Source organism: Dermacentor albipictus, chromosome 2 (assembly GCF_038994185.2).
Source record: "Dermacentor albipictus isolate Rhodes 1998 colony chromosome 2, USDA_Dalb.pri_finalv2, whole genome shotgun sequence".
NCBI classification, from domain to species: domain Eukaryota; kingdom Metazoa; phylum Arthropoda; class Arachnida; order Ixodida; family Ixodidae; genus Dermacentor; species Dermacentor albipictus.
The window spans coordinates 193436588-193454677 of NC_091822.1; the positions used below are offsets into that span (position 1 = coordinate 193436588).

The following is an 18090-nucleotide window of genomic DNA, read 5'->3' on the forward strand; positions in this document are numbered from 1 at the left end:
CGCAGGCCATGCGGGCCGGCGCTCACTTGTCCTTGTGCACCCGCGGTGGTTGCTTAGTGGCTATGGTGTTGGGCTGCTAAGCACGAGGTCGCGGGATCGAATCCCGGCCACGGCGGCCGCATTTCGATGGGGGCGAAATACAGAAACACCCGTGTACTTAGATTTAGGTGCACGCGTTAAAGAACCCCAGTTGGTCGAAATTTCCGGAGTCCCCAATACGGCGTGCCTCATAATCAGAAAGTGGTTTTGGCACGTAAAACCCCATAATTTAATTTTTAACTTGTCCTTGTTCGCGTTTTGCGGCACAACTTTGAAAAGTGGGAAATATCGCTGCGAAAAGCGTAGCGAGCTCAAAACGTTTGAAGCATGTTTTCGAATGCTATGCACAATTTGACATTCGAGCATACGCAATCATGCAAGTACTTGTTAATCAAAATAATTAATTCTGACTAATTAGCGAATCAATAATAAAGAGGGAAAGTCTACCGTTTGCGCAAGGCGACTACAAAAACATCGTTGACGCCATCCTCGTATCCTGTGACTCTATTTTTTTTTTTTTGTAGCCTGGCCATATATAGGGAAAATATCTGGCTGTCCTGGCTATTTCACTTTACAAGATAGCCAACACTCATGGGCACAGCCAAATGCCATTGGCGATGTTTGAGGCGTCTCGTATTTTAACGACTCTGTGATCTTCGTTGAAGTAACAGCGGTGACAGTCGAACGCATTTCAGACAGAAACTTGAGAAAGGTGACGCCTCATATGTAGCCACGTGCTGAAAGTATATGACCCCATACTTTTTTTTTCTTTTTTACACGGCCCGCAGTGACCCGATAATCGCTGTCCTCACAATGGAGCTGACGCAGACAACACATTGCTGCCGCTACAGCTAAGATAAAAATTGCCAAGTCTATAGAGCTTCGCGAAAATATTGGGACATACCGCTGCGACTTGTTCTCGTGATAGGGGCCAGGCGCGTCGAAGTTTGTCTTTCTATAATAATATGTACTACGATTATTATAGTCATCTTTGTAGCTCAAATTTTGACTAAACGAAAGAAGGCATTGTACAGTTGTTCACGTGCGTTGGTTTTTGGTCAAAGCACTGCATGCTCAATAGAATCGACGCACCGGACATTTTCTTTATTTTTGTCGACAACTCAACGCCATCACTGGGAGCAGTATATATATTCTGCTAATAGTGTGCATATTGTCGGCTCTTAATATATGTCGAACGATGTATGAATAAGGAACAGAAAAGCTTGGGAGAGGCCGTGTCTGTACAATGCGCGCGGGATTGAGAAAGCGCAGTAAATATCACACTCGTCATTTTCACCCTCCCTGGAAATCGTATTAGCAACGCGTCACGGTTTCTAACGCTGAGCTCGACCACCCGCACGGCCGGCGCCGGTGCGGATGGATGGATGCTGTGATGGGGACCGGGGTTTTGTGACTTTCAACAGCGTCTGCTTGGAGCTCGAACCAGGTTGACCTGTCGGAGAGGGTTAGGCAGGGAAGACGAGGTGATGTAAAAACAAGTAGCAGAAGCTTAATACATCATTACGGGTGAACAGCGCGCTTCAGGACAAAAAATACAGAAACGCCCAGCGTGCGTACACCTGCACGCAAGGGCAGAGATGCCACTACACGTGGCGGCTCGCTGGCTTTCTTATACCCTCCACCATCCGGGTAACCTAATCCTCTGCTGCTGCTTAGTAATGGGCTTAGTCAGGACACGTCGGGTCAGCACACACAGAGGGTCATGGGAGGGGAACCACTCATTCGCGTAGATGGGATGAACGTAGGCCACGTCAGGTCAAGCCACACAGAAAGTAATGGGAGGGAAACCACTCCTTGGCGCAGACAGATTGAACGTAAAACAGATTGGAGTAAGATTTGCGCATTCCGCGCATAATCCCGTCGAACACACCCGACGGAAAAGTATTTTCATGATGACGTGCGTGACGATTAGGCACGCCGTGTCCCAGGCGTTTGGCATCTGTTCCGTTCATTGCCGCACAAAGTGAACCATAACAATGCTATGAGCGTACTTACTGAAACCGGGGGGTGGGCTGCGCCAATAAGCTCTTGTTTGGAGAGTGTACGTATGGGGAGTGCTTAACTCCTGGTTCACCTCCGCCGCGGGTCGGCCCGGCATTGCGATACCTTTGGATAGACCCACGTATGCGGAGCGCTCAACGCCTGCTTTACTTCCGCCGCGGTTGGGCCCAGTATTGCACTATGTTCGTCATCGGCCCACGTATGGGGAGTGCTCAATACCTGCTTCACCTCCGCCGCGGTGCCTTAAGCACTTCCCACACGTGGGCCCACCCCGAAGATTTCCAAGGGCGCGTTACAGGTTCCCGACCCCACAGGGGTATGTGCCATTGAGCTTGGACCCTTTTTGCACTATCACCAGGATCGGCTCACATGATGATTATATCTGTTGACGGATGACGAAAAAACTGTTAAAGTTAGTTTTGATGCCATACAGCTCTCGCTGTAAAAGTCATCAAAATATTGACTGCCGAATAGATTGATTTGTCAGCGCATTAGGAATGTGCGTGAGGAGTGGTGGTGTGGGCGGGGAGAGGTGGGTGGGGGGGGGGGGGGGGGGTATGCCGCTTAATTTCGGCGGGGGGTGGGGGGGGGCTGGGTACGTGCCTGATCTCGGGTCAGAAGCAGTGAACAGACGCTTGCTCTCACATCGACAATGTAGGCATCAAAACCTGATCGAAAGCGGTTGGGCGACCAACGCCGGTAGCTGAACTCGTGATCACGAGAACATTTTCAGTATAATACATAATCGCTAGTATTGAGTTAAATAAATGGCAAATATATGTCCGCGATCCCAAAATGACAGAAAAATCATTTCATCTGCTGCGCGTGGCCCCCGAGTTGGCAGCGGCGATTTGAGAGAACTCTGGCGTAGTGCCGACGGGATCTGCAAGCGGGGCGAATGATGGGAACATAGCACATTTCCTAGGTATACATTGGGGCGCAAAATACATTTCTTGAAAAGGGACAGAAGAAAGGGAGACAGTGAAGCGCCAAACTACCAACTCTTTAATGTCAGCCTGAGCAAACGTATAGAAGAAAATACAACTTCCGCTTTTGCGCAGGGAGCCAAGGTGTGACAGAACAACATGGTCATAATAACATACTTTGGACGAAGCACATTTCTACGGAATATAATACGATAGATGTATCGCTGACACAATCAGACCCTTTCTTTTTAATATAAAACGCTTCCGACAACTCCCTTATAGTGTGGTCCCTACTTTTGCCAAGAATCAATACTTGTTCAAAGCATGGCCTACTACGACAGGCTTTACAGTGCGCAGGAAGATGGGCGTTGTCACACTTGCCGATGCTATTAGCGTGCTCCCCCAGTCTGTCATTAATACAACGTCCCCTTTGTCCGACGTTTGACTTGCCGCAATCTAGGGGTATCTCCTAGACCACCCCTTCAACGCAGCCCGTGAAATGTTTGGCGTGGTGCTTCTGGCAGCCCCGCGGCCCCTCGCGTGTGATGCGGGGGCACTATTGAGCCAACTTGTTGGGAGCCGAAAAGACAACTGGAATGCCATATCTGGTATACCTTCTTGAGGTTATGGCTCACACGGTGCACATAAGGTACTTTTTCTGGTTTCAATCGCTCCCTTTCCTTCGAGTGCGTTTTCCCACTCGCAGCGGTAGTTTTCAGCTTCTGTAGGAGGGACTCGACCACGGCATTTCAGACAGACTGAGGGTAGCCTGCTTTTAGAAGTCTCTCAAGCTGATGGAAAAAACTCGATCGCCTGCATCACATGCACACATGACTTGCGCAGAGACAATTCCAGGCAAAGTAAGGCGATTCCACGCTTCACAGTCTTAGAGTGCGCTGAGTCATACTTTAGCAATTATTTTTTACCTCGAGGGAGGTACGCAAAGCAAACGTGAAGTAGCGACACTCTCCTCCGCCTTCACTCCTCCTCGTTTCTACTCGTTTTCACGCTCCCTCCTCTACCATGGCGCCACCTACAATGCTTGACGCTCCTCACCACTCCGTAGACGTTAAGTGTTGTTGTTCCTAAGTGTTGTTATTCTTAAGTGTTGTTAGGTGTAGTGACTCATGTATAAAGGTCGACGTGCTTGACCGGCAGCTCAGTCTTTCTACGATCGCCGACTGTTTTCTCGCCGTTGTCGTCGTTTTTTGAGTGTATAGCCTGTTTTTGAGGGCACAGGTTCGCCCAACAAAACGCTAGTTTCGTCATTCACAATTTTGCTGCTATCCTGCTGTCTTTGCCTCGTCGCTACTACGTGACTATATATATATATATATATATATATATATCCTCTCTGCATTTCGTATAATTAAACTTCTCTCTCTCTCTCTCTCTGTTATTCCATCTTCTTCTCTTCTCGTATATATATATATATATATATATATATATATATATATATATATATATATATATATATATATATATATATATATATATGAGAAGAGAAGAAGATGGAATAACAGAGATAGAGAGAGAGAGAGAGAGAGAGAAGTTTAATGATACGAAATGCAGAGAGGTTGGCCTGAGGTATATTCCTCTAGAGACATAATACTTGGTAAACTGGCGGCTCTTTATACGAAGTGTCTATCGACCGCAAGGGTCGAAAAAACTGGAAGAATGCGAACATTAAACTAATCCACAAAAAAGGAAGACGTTAAAGAATTGAAAAATTATAGACCCATTAGCTTACTCACAGTATTAAACAAAATATTTACCAAGATAATCTCCAATAGGATAAGGTCAACACTGGAATTTAGTCAACCAAGGGAACAAGCTGGCGTCAGGAAGGGATACTCTACAATGGACCACATCCATGTTATTAATCAGGTTATCGATAAATCCGCAGAGTACAATAAGCCTCTCTATATAGCTTTCATAGATTACGAAAAAGCGTTTGATTCAGTAGAGATAGCAGCAGTCATAGAGGCATTACGTAATCAAGGAGTACAAAACGCTTACGTAAATACCTTGGAAAATATCTACAGAGGTTCTACAGCTACCTTAATTCTACACAAGAAAAGCAGGAAGATACCTAAAAAGAACGGGGTCAGACAGGAAGACACTATTTCTCCAATGCTATTCACTGCGTGCTTGCAAGAAGTATTCAAGCTATTAAGCTGGGAATGCTTAGGAGTAAGGATCGACGGCGAATATCTCAGCAACCTTCGATTTGCCGATGATATTGTTCTATTCAGCCACAATGCAGACGAGTTACAACAAATGATTCAGGACCTTAACAGAGAAGGTGTAAGAGTGGTGCTTAATATTAATATGCAGAAGACAAAGATAATGACCAATAGATGGGCAAGGAAACAAGAGTTCAGGATGGTGTTCAGGATGAAGTTCAGCCTCTAGAGTCTGTCAATGACTACGTTTACCTAGGTTAATTAATCACAGGGAACTCTGATCGTGAGAAGAAAATTCATAGAAGAATAAGAAATGGTTGGATCGCATACGGCAGACATTGCGAGCTCCTCACTGGAAGCTTACCATTATCACTGAAAAGGAAGCTGTACAATCAGTGCATTTTGCCAGGGCTGACATATGGGGAAGAGACTTGGAGACTGACAATGAAGCTTGAGAACAAGTTAAGGACCGCGCAAAGAACGATGGAACGAAGATTGCTAGGCATAACGTTAAGAGACAGAAAGAGAGCCGTTTGGATCAGAGAGCAAACGGGTATAGACGATATTCTGATTGACATCAAAAGAAAAAAAATGGAGCTGGGCAGGTCATGTAATGCGCCGGTTAGATAACCGTTGGACCATTAGAGTTACAGAATAGGTTCCAAGAGAAGGGAAACGCAATCGAGGATGGCAGAAGACTAGGTGGAGCGACGAAATGAGGAAATTCGCGGGCGCTAGTTGGAATCGGTTGGCGCAGGACAGGGGTAATTGGAGATCGCAGGGAGAGGCCTTTGTCCTGCAGTGCACTTAAATCATGCTGCTGCTGCTGCTGCTGCTGCTGATGATGATATAAGCTTTAATAACCGTTGCACTTGAAGAAACTTCGTGCGACCTCGAAGAGTTTTTCACTGAAGTAAGGGTCTTATATGAGTAGTTACAACACCTCATAGTAGGGGACAATACAATTTCGCAGCCCGAGACGTCTCGCACTACCAAGAATCTGGCGTCTCTCGGTGGTGTAATCTCCCTTCGTGTAATTGTCTTACACTTCGCCATCACTATTGGCCTCGAGCTCCACCACTGGAAAAGCTGGCGCCACCGTCGGCGTGACGTGCTAGGAGGGATCACGTGGACATAGCGGCCGCGTCGGCTGCTTCGGGCGCGCCGAAGCGAGCTGAAAACGAGTTTAAATTCCCTCGTACGCTGCGGTTTTCATTTAGTGGCGAAATTTTCCCGCTTCGAGTGTCTCCTTTACAACGCTTGAAAGCACTACAATAGGTAGTGGCTGCCTTTGAAGGCGCGCGACATGGTAGGCTACTGCTCGGTGCCGCAGGGCCGGACGCACGTCACGGAGGCCGGTGTCAGCCTTATTCACACGTAGCCGCAGGACAAGAAGCTGTGTGAAGCTTGGCTCGCGAAACATAAAACCGTCAAACAGTCACCGGCTACAACTCGGGTATGCAGCAAGCACAGACGTGGGGAAGATTTCTGCTACGGCGCCCGGTCTGCGATGTTCTGAAAACGCGCACTGAGACGCACGCCCGAGTCCGCTGCCCGACTAATGTCATGACGGTTTGGTCTATCAACTTGTCGATACTATAGATACTGGCAAGTTCAGTGGAGTGGAAAGGCAGCGGTAAGAAGCACATTTGAAGAAAGCATGGCATATGGTCATGTTTGTGTTATGAATTAATGCACTGGATTACAAAAAAGGAGCAGCGGGAAATTGCACGCTGAGAACGCCGATAAACATACAGTGCGACGCAACTCGAGAAACAGTATCGAATGGTCAAAGAATTTTGAAGAAAAAAAAGATTGAATCGTCGCGACGGCACATCACAGTCCCCGTAGGCGTTGAAGTCTCTACAATGAAATTCTTTTTGAACAGCTCTGATAGCGCCTACGCAACAATGGTTGCTTGTATACTGTCAAATGCTCATATTCTGCGGCCTAAAGCTCATGGCACGGTGCGAAAACGCACGCGCGGAGAAAGCGAAACAGTGCGCGGACAAGCATGCAGACGCGCAGTCGGTCGCTGCGAATATGCGCGATCGCTGCATTGAGGCTTCATTCTATTACGCTTCATTTAGTTATACAAACACTATAAGAATATATTTCACATAGTTTGCTCTCAGCGTTCACCTACATTTCACGCAAGAAGCCGGTTCGGCAGACTCCATCGCGGCGACCGCGCGCAGTGGCGTTCACTCTACGTATTCGGTAAAGAGATAGCGACTGTAAACGATTGTGTGCGTTCAGTTTGCCCAAGATTATTATTTAGACAGTAAGAAACTTTTCTCGTTTCGAAAGTGCTTACAGAAATGTCCGGGAAAGCTCGCGCGTGGTGTTTTCAGTGAGCGCTGACAGCAAAAGCTATGAGGAGCGCGCCACGTGATCCCTCATACTACGCCAGTCAGGCGCTTCCGATAGAGGGCGACTCCGTAACTCCTCGCCGCCAATACTGCTTCGCCTTACCGGCGGAACTGCAGCCCCCCTCTCTCTCTCTCTCTCTCTCTCGTTTTTACTGTGAGCCTGAGTATAAGCGCTGCTGCGCATGACTGCTATTTATTCTGATTTCGAGTGAATCCGGTTTGGCCTAATTTCGGTTACTGAGCGAATTGTATAGTGCTTTTAAATGGTCGATTTGGAGCGGTCACCGAAATCATGGAGCGAGTGCTCGCATTTCACCTATCCGAATCTGCTAGCTGAGAGCGAAAACGCTCCGCGGTGGATCGTACCGGAAGTATGTGCGCACACAAAACGTCACACAAACAGACTTCCGTTCTGTGCGTTTCCATCGTTTCCATGTTACAGTATACTAATAGCACTAGGGTGGCCCTTCTAGCCACCCTAGTAGCACCCTCTGCTCTGTGTTCATGTCCACCAAAATCGCCGTTCCACAGCGAGCGGAAGTGACGTATGCTTCTTGTCCTATTTCCGCCCGAATCCGCGCCTCGGCAGCGGAGCAAGTGAGAGCGATCCGACACGGAGCGAGTTGATCCGAAATGACCAGTGGAAAGCGCGAACCCGCTCCGATCGACCAGCAAAATTTGTATTCGCCGCCGTAGAGCAAAAAATTCTGCTCCAGATCAACCAGTGAGTCTGGTCGCTGCATGACCACTGCATGCAAGTGGCGATGTTTCCATCCCTAGTAAATGTTGTAAATTATTAGAAGAGTTTTTTATTTCTTTTTCGTGTCGTTAGCATTGCTTACTGGAAAGAGAATTAAGCAATACTGAGACACATATCATTAACGTGCATTTCACTCATAGTTGATAAATGACTCTGCCGAAGGGGTCACTGAAGTCCGATGGTCTTTTTGATGTCAGAAAAGCACGTAAGACAATCTGAAGCTAGGCGAACACAGAGCAATTGACACATTCATTGTCTAGGCTTATGCTATCCATACCATTAGAAATAATTGTTAGTTGGCTACCTCTACTCTTTAAAGAATATGATATAGTTTGTCCTGTGTGTATTTCCACTGTTTACAGTGAAAATTAGAAAAAAAATGTTGAAAAGAGAAAATAAGGATGAGGTAGCCGCCTCTGGTGCTTCTAATGCGCTTGTCCTCCTATTATCAGGATTTGCAGGAATAAAGTGAAAGTATGATTTAAAAGCCGTGCACGTCCGCGCCAACGATAATTCGGTAAGCTTTAGCCACAATAAAATTTTAAGTGAAAAGGTAGAAGCAGCTGGGTGACAGAACTCTGGTAATTATATTTTAGGTGAGTGTGTGTATCGAGAGCACCGCCCCCTTCCCCCCCCCCCCCCCCCCCCCTCCCAGGAAAACTTCGGAGAGGGCTTGGGCCCCAAAGCTCTAAGGGATTACACTATTTCAATCCTAGCAGCCGCGCCTTCAAGGTAGTTTCATTACACTGCACAGCGAAGATATCAATTATCTTGGGCATGTATCGCATGTATCGACGCGCATTTTTCTAGCCGCACCCTGTCAATAATGTGAAATGCCGAGTTTACTGCGGCTCCTCTGCGAAATTTTACCGTCATCGCCGTACTCCTGAAGGCAGGGCCGTAACGTTTCGGACGTTGCTGTGAGGATGAGCACTGGCGGGGTCTACCGGCACGCTTGGTCCCTACTCAATTATCAAGTGGTATTTCTTCGGCCGCGCGCTGCCGTAGGCGACCACGGGATGCGCAGGTCGCTCTTTATACAGTAGGTCGTGGCTGGGACACACTGCATATATAGTCGTGACCGCCTCTACAACGAACGCTTCTGCAACGAAATGATCTGTATAATGAAGGAATTATCTCTGCGGTGATCGACCTTTACAACGAAGCGAACTGTATAACGAATAATCGCGGATGCTTCAAGCACTTCGTTGCAAAGGTGTTGGACTTTACGCTTATTATGCCGACACATGCAAAATTTCGAAACCGATTCCTGCGAAGCTGGCTTTTCCGCAAGAAGATATAGAATGGGGCGAAGCCAAACGTGAATGTGCAGAGTTATTGGATTGGCCTTGCAGGCGCCCAAAATGAGTTGGATGTGTTTGGCACGCTCACAATGCTTCGAGGTAAAGAGCTTTTCGTTCCAGCACATGATATCAGGGCCACAGAAGAGAAAAATTGTGCTGGCTCAGTAATTTGCTCTTCTATATTGCCAAACGGATGAGTTCGCCGGAACATACTTCTGGAAAACTAGAAAAGACGCCAGAACGAGAGACGGGCGGCGTCACAACATTGGAGTTCCCGGCCGTGACGTAATTAATTTTGACAGCGCCTGCTCGGTAATAGTTAATTATTTATCACTTGAAGAGATCAAGTAATCATTCCAGCAAGTGTTTGCATGAAAGCTGCGTAAATGTCGCAAAAGTGGCGTGACTTGAACAACTTTCGGTTATGTTTAACATTAATTGTTGCAGTATCCCGGACTCGTTACAAAGCGCAGCCTTTTGTTTGACGCATTCAAGCCTCTATAGGCTATAGAAATGCTGGTGTGGTGTGAATTGTCATGGTGTTTCCTCGTGGATCTCGGCCATTCAGAAAGGGGGTGTCCCTGACGCCTCCTGATCAGTTTTCATAAGTGGTGCCCCAATGATTGATAACTACACCCGTGTGCGGAATATTGCATCGCGGGCTTCGGACTTGTCCTTGTTCCGCTTCGCTGTGCGCATCTTCTTGTGCACCCGTCTCGTTCCACGCTTCCGATACAGTGGCTGTACTTCCGAACAGTGACAAACATTTATGAAAGATGGCGCTCGGGCGGAGCAAGGCTAGATTCGCCTACAGCCTACATCTTCCTCCCCCTACTTAGCTTGAAGTCCATGACGTCAGGTTGACGTATAGGCGTTGCGATACGAGCGCGAAATTAAAAATATATATAATTTTGCAGTCAATATTTTCCCCACCGTTCGTACTGTTGTGATCGGTCGTTCACCTCGCGACAATCCGGCTACGCATAACGAGATTATGGGAAACCGGCAGACGTCCTCGTCAAGGTCGTTCTCAAATAGGATGTTGTATGGCCACCACTGGAGTACCTCGGTCGGGAGAGGTTTGGGCAATTGGCAAGGATACGGTCCCTCGCCTGTCAGCCGCTCAAATTGGCACGTCCACGTCGGAGACGGAGCCAGTGTACGATCACCCATCCCCTGTTTGTGCCATGATGTGCGTGTGTTTCCGACAGAACTTTCTTCGGAGGAAAGGTCAACAAACCTCCGGACTGGTGGGACCTGAGGTCATCGGTCTCCTGACGCCGGATTGGGGGAGGCGACTGAACAATGACCGCGCAAGGGATAAAAAAGAGCGACGGACGGCTGGAGTGATCGGCTGCTACAATTTATTCATGAACTTTTTTTGTAATACTTTGAATTTTCTTGCAAACATGTGATATAAACTTGACGAAAATTAGAAGGCACCGACCAAAAAAGTAAAGATAGAATGACGTTTCGGCTCCCACACGGGAGCCTTGTTCACAATGAGGCAGAACGATATCATTGTATCTCTCTTTAAGTACAGCGCATGGGCGTACCCAGGCATCTTGCATATAGATCGGAGGCAAGCCTCCGTCATCGCAAATAAGCCCATGTGCTGTCGTCGGGATGATCAATGAGTCGAAATAGATCCGCAACTTTGTCCTTTTCTTGTGCAATCACAGGTGTCTCTGCCCAGTTTATGTTGTGTGGGGCAGATAGCGAGTGCTCAGCAAGTGTATTTTGATCTGTGTGCCGGTTTCTGACGTCCCTTTGGCGATCGCGTAACCTTCGTTCATAGTCGCCTGATTGGCCGATATACACAGATGGGCAGTCGGCGCAAGGAATCGAGTACACCACACCAGGAAATTTATCTTTTTTGAGTTTGTCCTTGACTTGGACTAGCTGATTCTTCAGATTTCGAGCTGGTACATACGCGGTCTGTACGTCATACGAACGAAATACATGCGCTAGGGTTTCACTGATGCCTGGCACATAAATTTGTTTGTAAAGCGTCCTGGATATCGGGCCCAGCTCCACGTTTCCTTTCTCCTCCACGAGGAAAGTATATTCCACATCTTCGAATCCCCAGTTGCAACAGTACTATGGTGTCCCTGGAGATGAAACTATAATACCAATGATAAATCAGGTTAGACTGATGTACTGCAGCTGATTTATGAATGAGCTTCGACTTTAATCATTCTCTCCTCATTCATTCATTAAGCAGAAAATATTAACTATTGAAAAGTAAAGATCAAAATTCAATTTTTCAAAATTTCGTGTCACAAGCTCAGCACATGTATGCGTCAGTGTGGCATAGTCACCGATTTCAAATGATATAACATATTTCGACAGTTTTTGTTGCAGGAGAGGTTCTAGAAACTTGCCAAGTTGAATCTTTGGTTACATCAAATTTTAATGCAGCCACTTTATGCCCACAAACAATTAACTAGACATGAGATGCTATCAAAATCCAAAATATGTGATGTTACACTGAGATGGTGCAGAAACCACATGCCTTTCAATTGTTTTGCACCTTCTCATCATGCTACCTTTCCTATAGTAATCAGCCGTTAAGCTGTTGCAGAAGTGTAGTATGCTAATACATGTTCATTTAGCATTTCTGATTAGTGACTCCCTTTAATTGGCAGTTCAACTCGATTGTCTGACAGTGCTAGGTCATGACTTAGGAACAGTTACCGACTTGTTGCTACAAACCAGGTGTATTGCAACTATATTTGAACATGTTGACAGTCCATTTTCCTTGCGCCTTTTCTTTACAGTTGTTTAAATAAGATCTAGCAACAAAGTGATTTACATAGCACTTCACCCTTTTGTCAAAAAATTAATGTACGTATAAAAATTTAAGTTGAGCATGGCAAGGAGAGGCAACTACATGTTATGCATTGCTAAAAAAATAACAGGTGTTAAACCACTTGCAATACTCATAAAATTAAGAAACACAAAAAGCGTTGTGTGCATGTTTGTTTGCACATGTGTATATGTGCCCATGCATGTTCACTTTTTGTGCACAGTTTATCGTAAATCAACAAATCGGTAATAATACCCTACGACTGATGAAAAATGAGGCAATGCAGACTTGCATATTTGTATCACATAGACCTGTTATATTTCCTGCTGGTCAGCAGAAATACAGCATGAACCAATGAAACTTAACGAAATATTTCCACACCACAGCACAAAGCTAACATATGTTTAAAATTGTAAGACATTTTATCAGCGCCCTTAATGTTGGCTTATCAAAGCATCATTATGAATTATTGTAAGCTTCACTTAGGGACCTTAATTTATGCCTAAAGTGTGCAAGTAGTACTAACCCACATCTGGACAACATGCTTCCTACTTTGGCCTCCCATTCTGAGCACTCGTTATTTTGCTTCTGCAGTCTCAAAACTTAAACTGCACTAATTACCATTCCCATGGATTATATTGTACCATGTAGCACATTTGTAAACCTACCTGTACCTGCTGTTTGCATAGAATTAATGTGTTTAATAAATTTAGTTCTCGGCAGTACAATCAAGTTTCTTTTGCTTCCATGCCTTGGTGATTGACAGAGAAACACATATCACCTGTTATACAATTGAAAACAAAAAAATTACATAGGACTATCAAATACAAACAACATAAAATTTATTACAAGAAGTGAGTTGGAGCAGGACATATAAAAATAATCAGAAGCTTTCATGCATGACAGTGCATTTCAACTAGAAGGCAAAATGACATAGACATGGTAAAAGTCACCATATAAAAGTGCAACAACAGCTGATGCTGGACACACATATAAAACTAATGAGTTTGGTAGAAAAAGAACAAAATCTAGTCTGCACTTTTACAACTGGTAAATCTCTCAGCTCTTGTCATTGGTCTGTCATCCGTGTAGCTGCTGCATGCAGTTGAGTGCTCATTAGCACGCTCCATGGAGTTGCGTCATGACCTCAGATAAAAGCTTTCGGTTCCCAAGCATGCCACTGTCTTTTGCTAACAACATTGGGACGTAAAGACAAGAACACAACCACAGAAAAAAAAAGAAGGAAAAGGGGAAGCTCATTAAACAAATGCTCAGAACTAAGTGGCAAGTAAACTTGGGTTGCTAAGCCTTATGCATAAAATTAAAAAGCTAGCGAAAAGCGTCAGCAGAAGTTATAACAATCACAGGCATGTCAATTAATTTGAGATATGTGTAAGTGTACTAAAAAGAGGCAGGTAATGTAATACTTTTCTCTACATATGGACATTAAGACACAGCTACAAGTAACTACAGCTGAAAAATGTAAACTGTAAACCGTCTAATGGATCTCAATATTAAGCTTTGCTTCCACTCCTTATCACACTACACATTCAATCACTCACTGTCTTATGCTTTTATCATTTTAAGGTGTGCCACAGTAGGGACGCTGACACAAATGACAAACAGTTAAAAAAAGATATCTGGCACAACCATTCAAAACTTTGTTTGGTATTGATGCATGAAAAAAATATTTATACTATCAATGAACGTTCTTGAAGGAATAAGAAAGAGAAGGCAGGTGTTTTACTAGCAAATCTGCCTAAATTCAGCTAGCACTAAAATATTTGAATGCCCACATTCCTTGGATATTAACTGCAGTACATAATTCCTTCAGCCATATTGGCTTCAATCTTGTTTTTACATATGTAACAAAGCAGCTGCCAAGCTAAAGAAACCAATGCAGGTTTAGCAATGGCAATGCCTATTATGATGCAGTACAGACTCGCACAGGCATGCCCTCACACCTGCCATGATTTTTCACTGCATGATAAGTTTTAAAGACAGATCAATTTGAATGACAGTGCTGAGCCATAGCAGTCCAGCTCCAATGTTCCAGCTAGTTTTTAAATGTCTCTGTTATCTTGGCACTCTTTCAAGGCAAACTAAAAAGCAACAGCAAAACAGCCTGAACTAGTCTTTCAAACCCATACATTCATTTATTTCACATAAGACAGTCGGTACTGAAGAAAATTAAGGCTATACTTTGCCCTTTTTAATTTTGTGCTGTAACGTCAGTGCCAATATGTCAGTGTGACAGTAGAATATTCAATGTATGTTCTCGTATTGTGTAGCACTGTCATGTAGGAAAAGTTTACGAATCTTGCTAGGTTGAATCTTCTGGTTTCCTTTAGAACGCAATGTAGTCCTTCTTTAACAATAAACAATTAATAAAACCAAGGTTGAAACCAACAAAATCCATGACATCATGGCAAGTTGGTGTGAGAACTTCAGTGTGGCATCATTAGTAGTCTTTCACATTTGTGTTTTTTCTGGCTTTTCATGCCTCCTTCCATGGCAGGAGTCACCAATTTGCTATTGCAGAAGCTCATTTTATGAATATTTAATATTCCTCACTAGTGTCCCTTTAATAAAATACACAGGCCATAATAAGCGCAAACCCAAGAGTTGTTTAGCTGGTTATTTTTCTTATTACTGCACGGAAGTTGATACTGTTGATGAAGTTGGATACAGAATTATACGTAACTTAATTTTAAAGAAATCTAGTAAATAAAATTCATCATCATATTTGTCATATGAAAATACTATGCTTAGAGAGCACTATTGAAGTATAATGAAAATATATATATAGTAAAAATTCCAGAAAATAATGTAATGCCTGTTTAAAATGATGCACAAACAAGCCACAGCAGATTAACAATGTTCCCACTGCAAAAAAGTGACATAGCAGAGGCACTTGATTTCAATATTACACAAACACAAATATTTCTTCTAACTGCCTATGCATTCTTTGGACGTGTGTTTGAATGAGCTAAGAGAATGACTGGTTTGTGAATCCCTGCAAAAAGAGTAAAAGAGGAAGTCAACCAGGCCACGTAGGTAAACAGCACCCACAAATACATTTGAGTTGCATTACAGAGTAAGTGCACATTTTAGTATCAACAAGGGAGCCCAATATAAACAGCTGTTTCAGGTAAATTGCTGGCTCATTCGAGGTTAAATTTCCCACCATATCACAGTGAGTTTTTGTTCATATAATGTACTGACATGTATATATATATATGTATCCATCTGTTTGAACAATAATATATCAGGAGCGCATATAATCTGTCGCAATGCCATATGAAACATGTAGGCTTTATTAGCAGAAAGATTGAGTCATGTCATCGGCTGTCAAGGATAATGAATATTGTTCTGTCTTTAGCAGATGTTTCACCTTCCTAGAACAGGTGGTGCCACTGTTCCTTCCTCTGAGAAGATTACTCTTTTGGCACACTATCACAGCAGGTGACATGTATCTTAGTTACATCATAAATGAAACAGGAGAACATTACGTCTCCTTGTCATGCCAAGCAAAACACATTGTGAAATCCCACTCACATAAAAATAGTAAGTGCAAACAAACCAGCCATTTGCGCAGGAGACCCATTTATAGCAGGCTACTCTGTCAACACAACTTACAGCCCTTTTTATTTTTCAATATCAGTTAATGTGGCAAGATTATTTAGCCATCACTGCAAGCATTATACTGTGTCCAAGCATCTCAAACAGGCAAGTAAAGCTACCTAAGTACCTATGATGGCTGTGTTGAATTAGGTGCGACATAACAAATTGAGCTCGACATATATACTTGTATGCTCAGAAAAAACTGCTCACGACATGAAAGAATGCTTGCACAAGCTATACTGTGAAATGCTGCATTTTTTTTACACAATATTGCAAGGGGAATTCCAGAGAATAATAAGTTAACTTAGGCCAGCTGGCCTTTTCACGAAAGAACACAACTTACATTGAACAGTTGCCATTAAATCTGCAGTGTTTCTACGCTTATACCAAGGGTTATGTGTTGCACACGTTAAATATTTATCACAATGAACATTTTAACCTGTAGTAAAAAGGTCAAGCCACATTATTGAGTGTCCTTGCCAATCTTTGCTATCTCAAGGGCTAAAAGGGTGCATGCCTCACATTTTGTTAAACCAGCTGGCTTTGTCAACACGGCATCTCTTAGCCGTGGCTCATGGATATCAGCATAGAAGCAGCATGACGAGTTGCATTTTAATAATTACTCCTCAATCTTATAGACTAATTAATAAAGATATTTGTATAGTAAATAGGTAATCTTGATATAGATAAAAATATATCACACTGATTTGGTAACCATCACACCTACGTGATACCTTTTATAAACTGGATGACTTTCGTACACTGCATCAACCATCACAGGAAAGCAATGAAATGAGGTGCTCTACTGGCATTCACATGAAGATATCTGTCATGCTGGAGCCCACTAGTTTTAATGAAAGTGGACTTGGAAGTAAACACTCAACTTACGTTATATTACAAATACCTGCAGAAAGTTAATATCATGTGGTCATTTTACAAATTACGAGTTTTGACAGCAATTTAATTGGATGCAAAAACCATTCAACTTACGTTATAGTTCTCCTCACTTGTAACAAACTTGTACTTCTTTGACTTGTACAAATCCCGACGCTTTAGGCAGTTAAGTACAACAAGATCACACAACACAGTGGCCTGTAAAGAAAAAGCAAAGCAAGAAGGATCAAAAGACACTTGAAGACTGCCCTCTCAGCTAAATAAATATACCTAGTTAATACTAAACCGATCTAATAAGCCCGAACATAACAAATTACCATTAATTAGAAAATTAAGATGAGAAGGGGCGCAGTGTGCTAGACAGCGGGTGTGTGCACTATGTTTGTCATACCTGACAGTGCAAAGCTTTTCTTTCCACACTTAGTCATGCCTTTAGTTGATGACTATCCATTCATGATTATACTGCGCTTACTATTACACTGACGATTTAAGGGAAGGACAGGACACGGACGTACTTAGCGCAAACTACCAACTGTTTAATACTGTTAAAGAACGCGGTTATATACAGGACGCGGACGTATGTAGCGAAAACTACCAATTGTTTAATACTGTTAAAGAACGTGCTTATATACAGGGAGATATGTATATAACCGCGTTCTTTAACAGCATTAAACAGTTGGTAGTTTGCGCTAAGTACGTCCGCGTCCTGTCCTTCCCTTAAATCGTCAGTGTAACACTAAGCGCAGTATAATCATGAACGTCCACCAACTAGCCCCCTTCATTGCTTTACTAAATAGATGATGACTACTTGTCTGCTTACCACAACCATTAATCCAAGGCCAGATCCTATGTTGATGGCAATAGGAATGGGGCTGGTTTTGCCAGCCCTGCCTTGAACTAGGATTACAAAGGTGATGCCATATGCCTTCACAAGGCTGCGTTCCTTCTCGTTGTAGTACTTGGGGTACCTGTCAAGAATCAGTGACACATATACAGACCGGCTCAGTCTAATGATCAGTGCATGTTAGTTTCAATGAATTGTAGTTCTTACATTAGCATGGCAGATTTGAGTTTTTGCAGTAATGTTAACATATGTCATGCACTGAAATAATGACAGTGGTTTATGACATGTGCCAGCATTACATGACATGAAG

The 18090-nt window shown here is 43.8% G+C and overlaps 1 protein-coding gene across 3 annotated transcripts in view; it reads right to left on the reverse strand.

Annotated features, from left to right (window-relative positions):
• Positions 1 to 1302: 1302 nt before the first annotated feature.
• Positions 1303 to 18090, reverse strand: part of LOC135898513 (P2X purinoceptor 4-like) — a 34483-nt gene continuing 17695 nt past the window's right edge. The window contains exons 9-11 of one of the 3 annotated variants that reach the window (XM_065427481.1): positions 17757 to 17904; positions 17033 to 17134; positions 1303 to 1492 (exon numbers count right to left, since the gene is read on the reverse strand). In XM_065427481.1, the coding sequence (XP_065283553.1) occupies positions 1457 to 1492; positions 17033 to 17134; positions 17757 to 17904 (286 nt within the window). In that variant the 3' untranslated portion in view covers positions 1303 to 1456. Of the gene's footprint in view, positions 1493 to 13243; positions 15435 to 17032; positions 17135 to 17756; positions 17905 to 18090 lie in introns of those variants that run through there. The other 2 variants (XM_065427480.1, XM_065427482.2) reach the window with 2 other exon arrangements.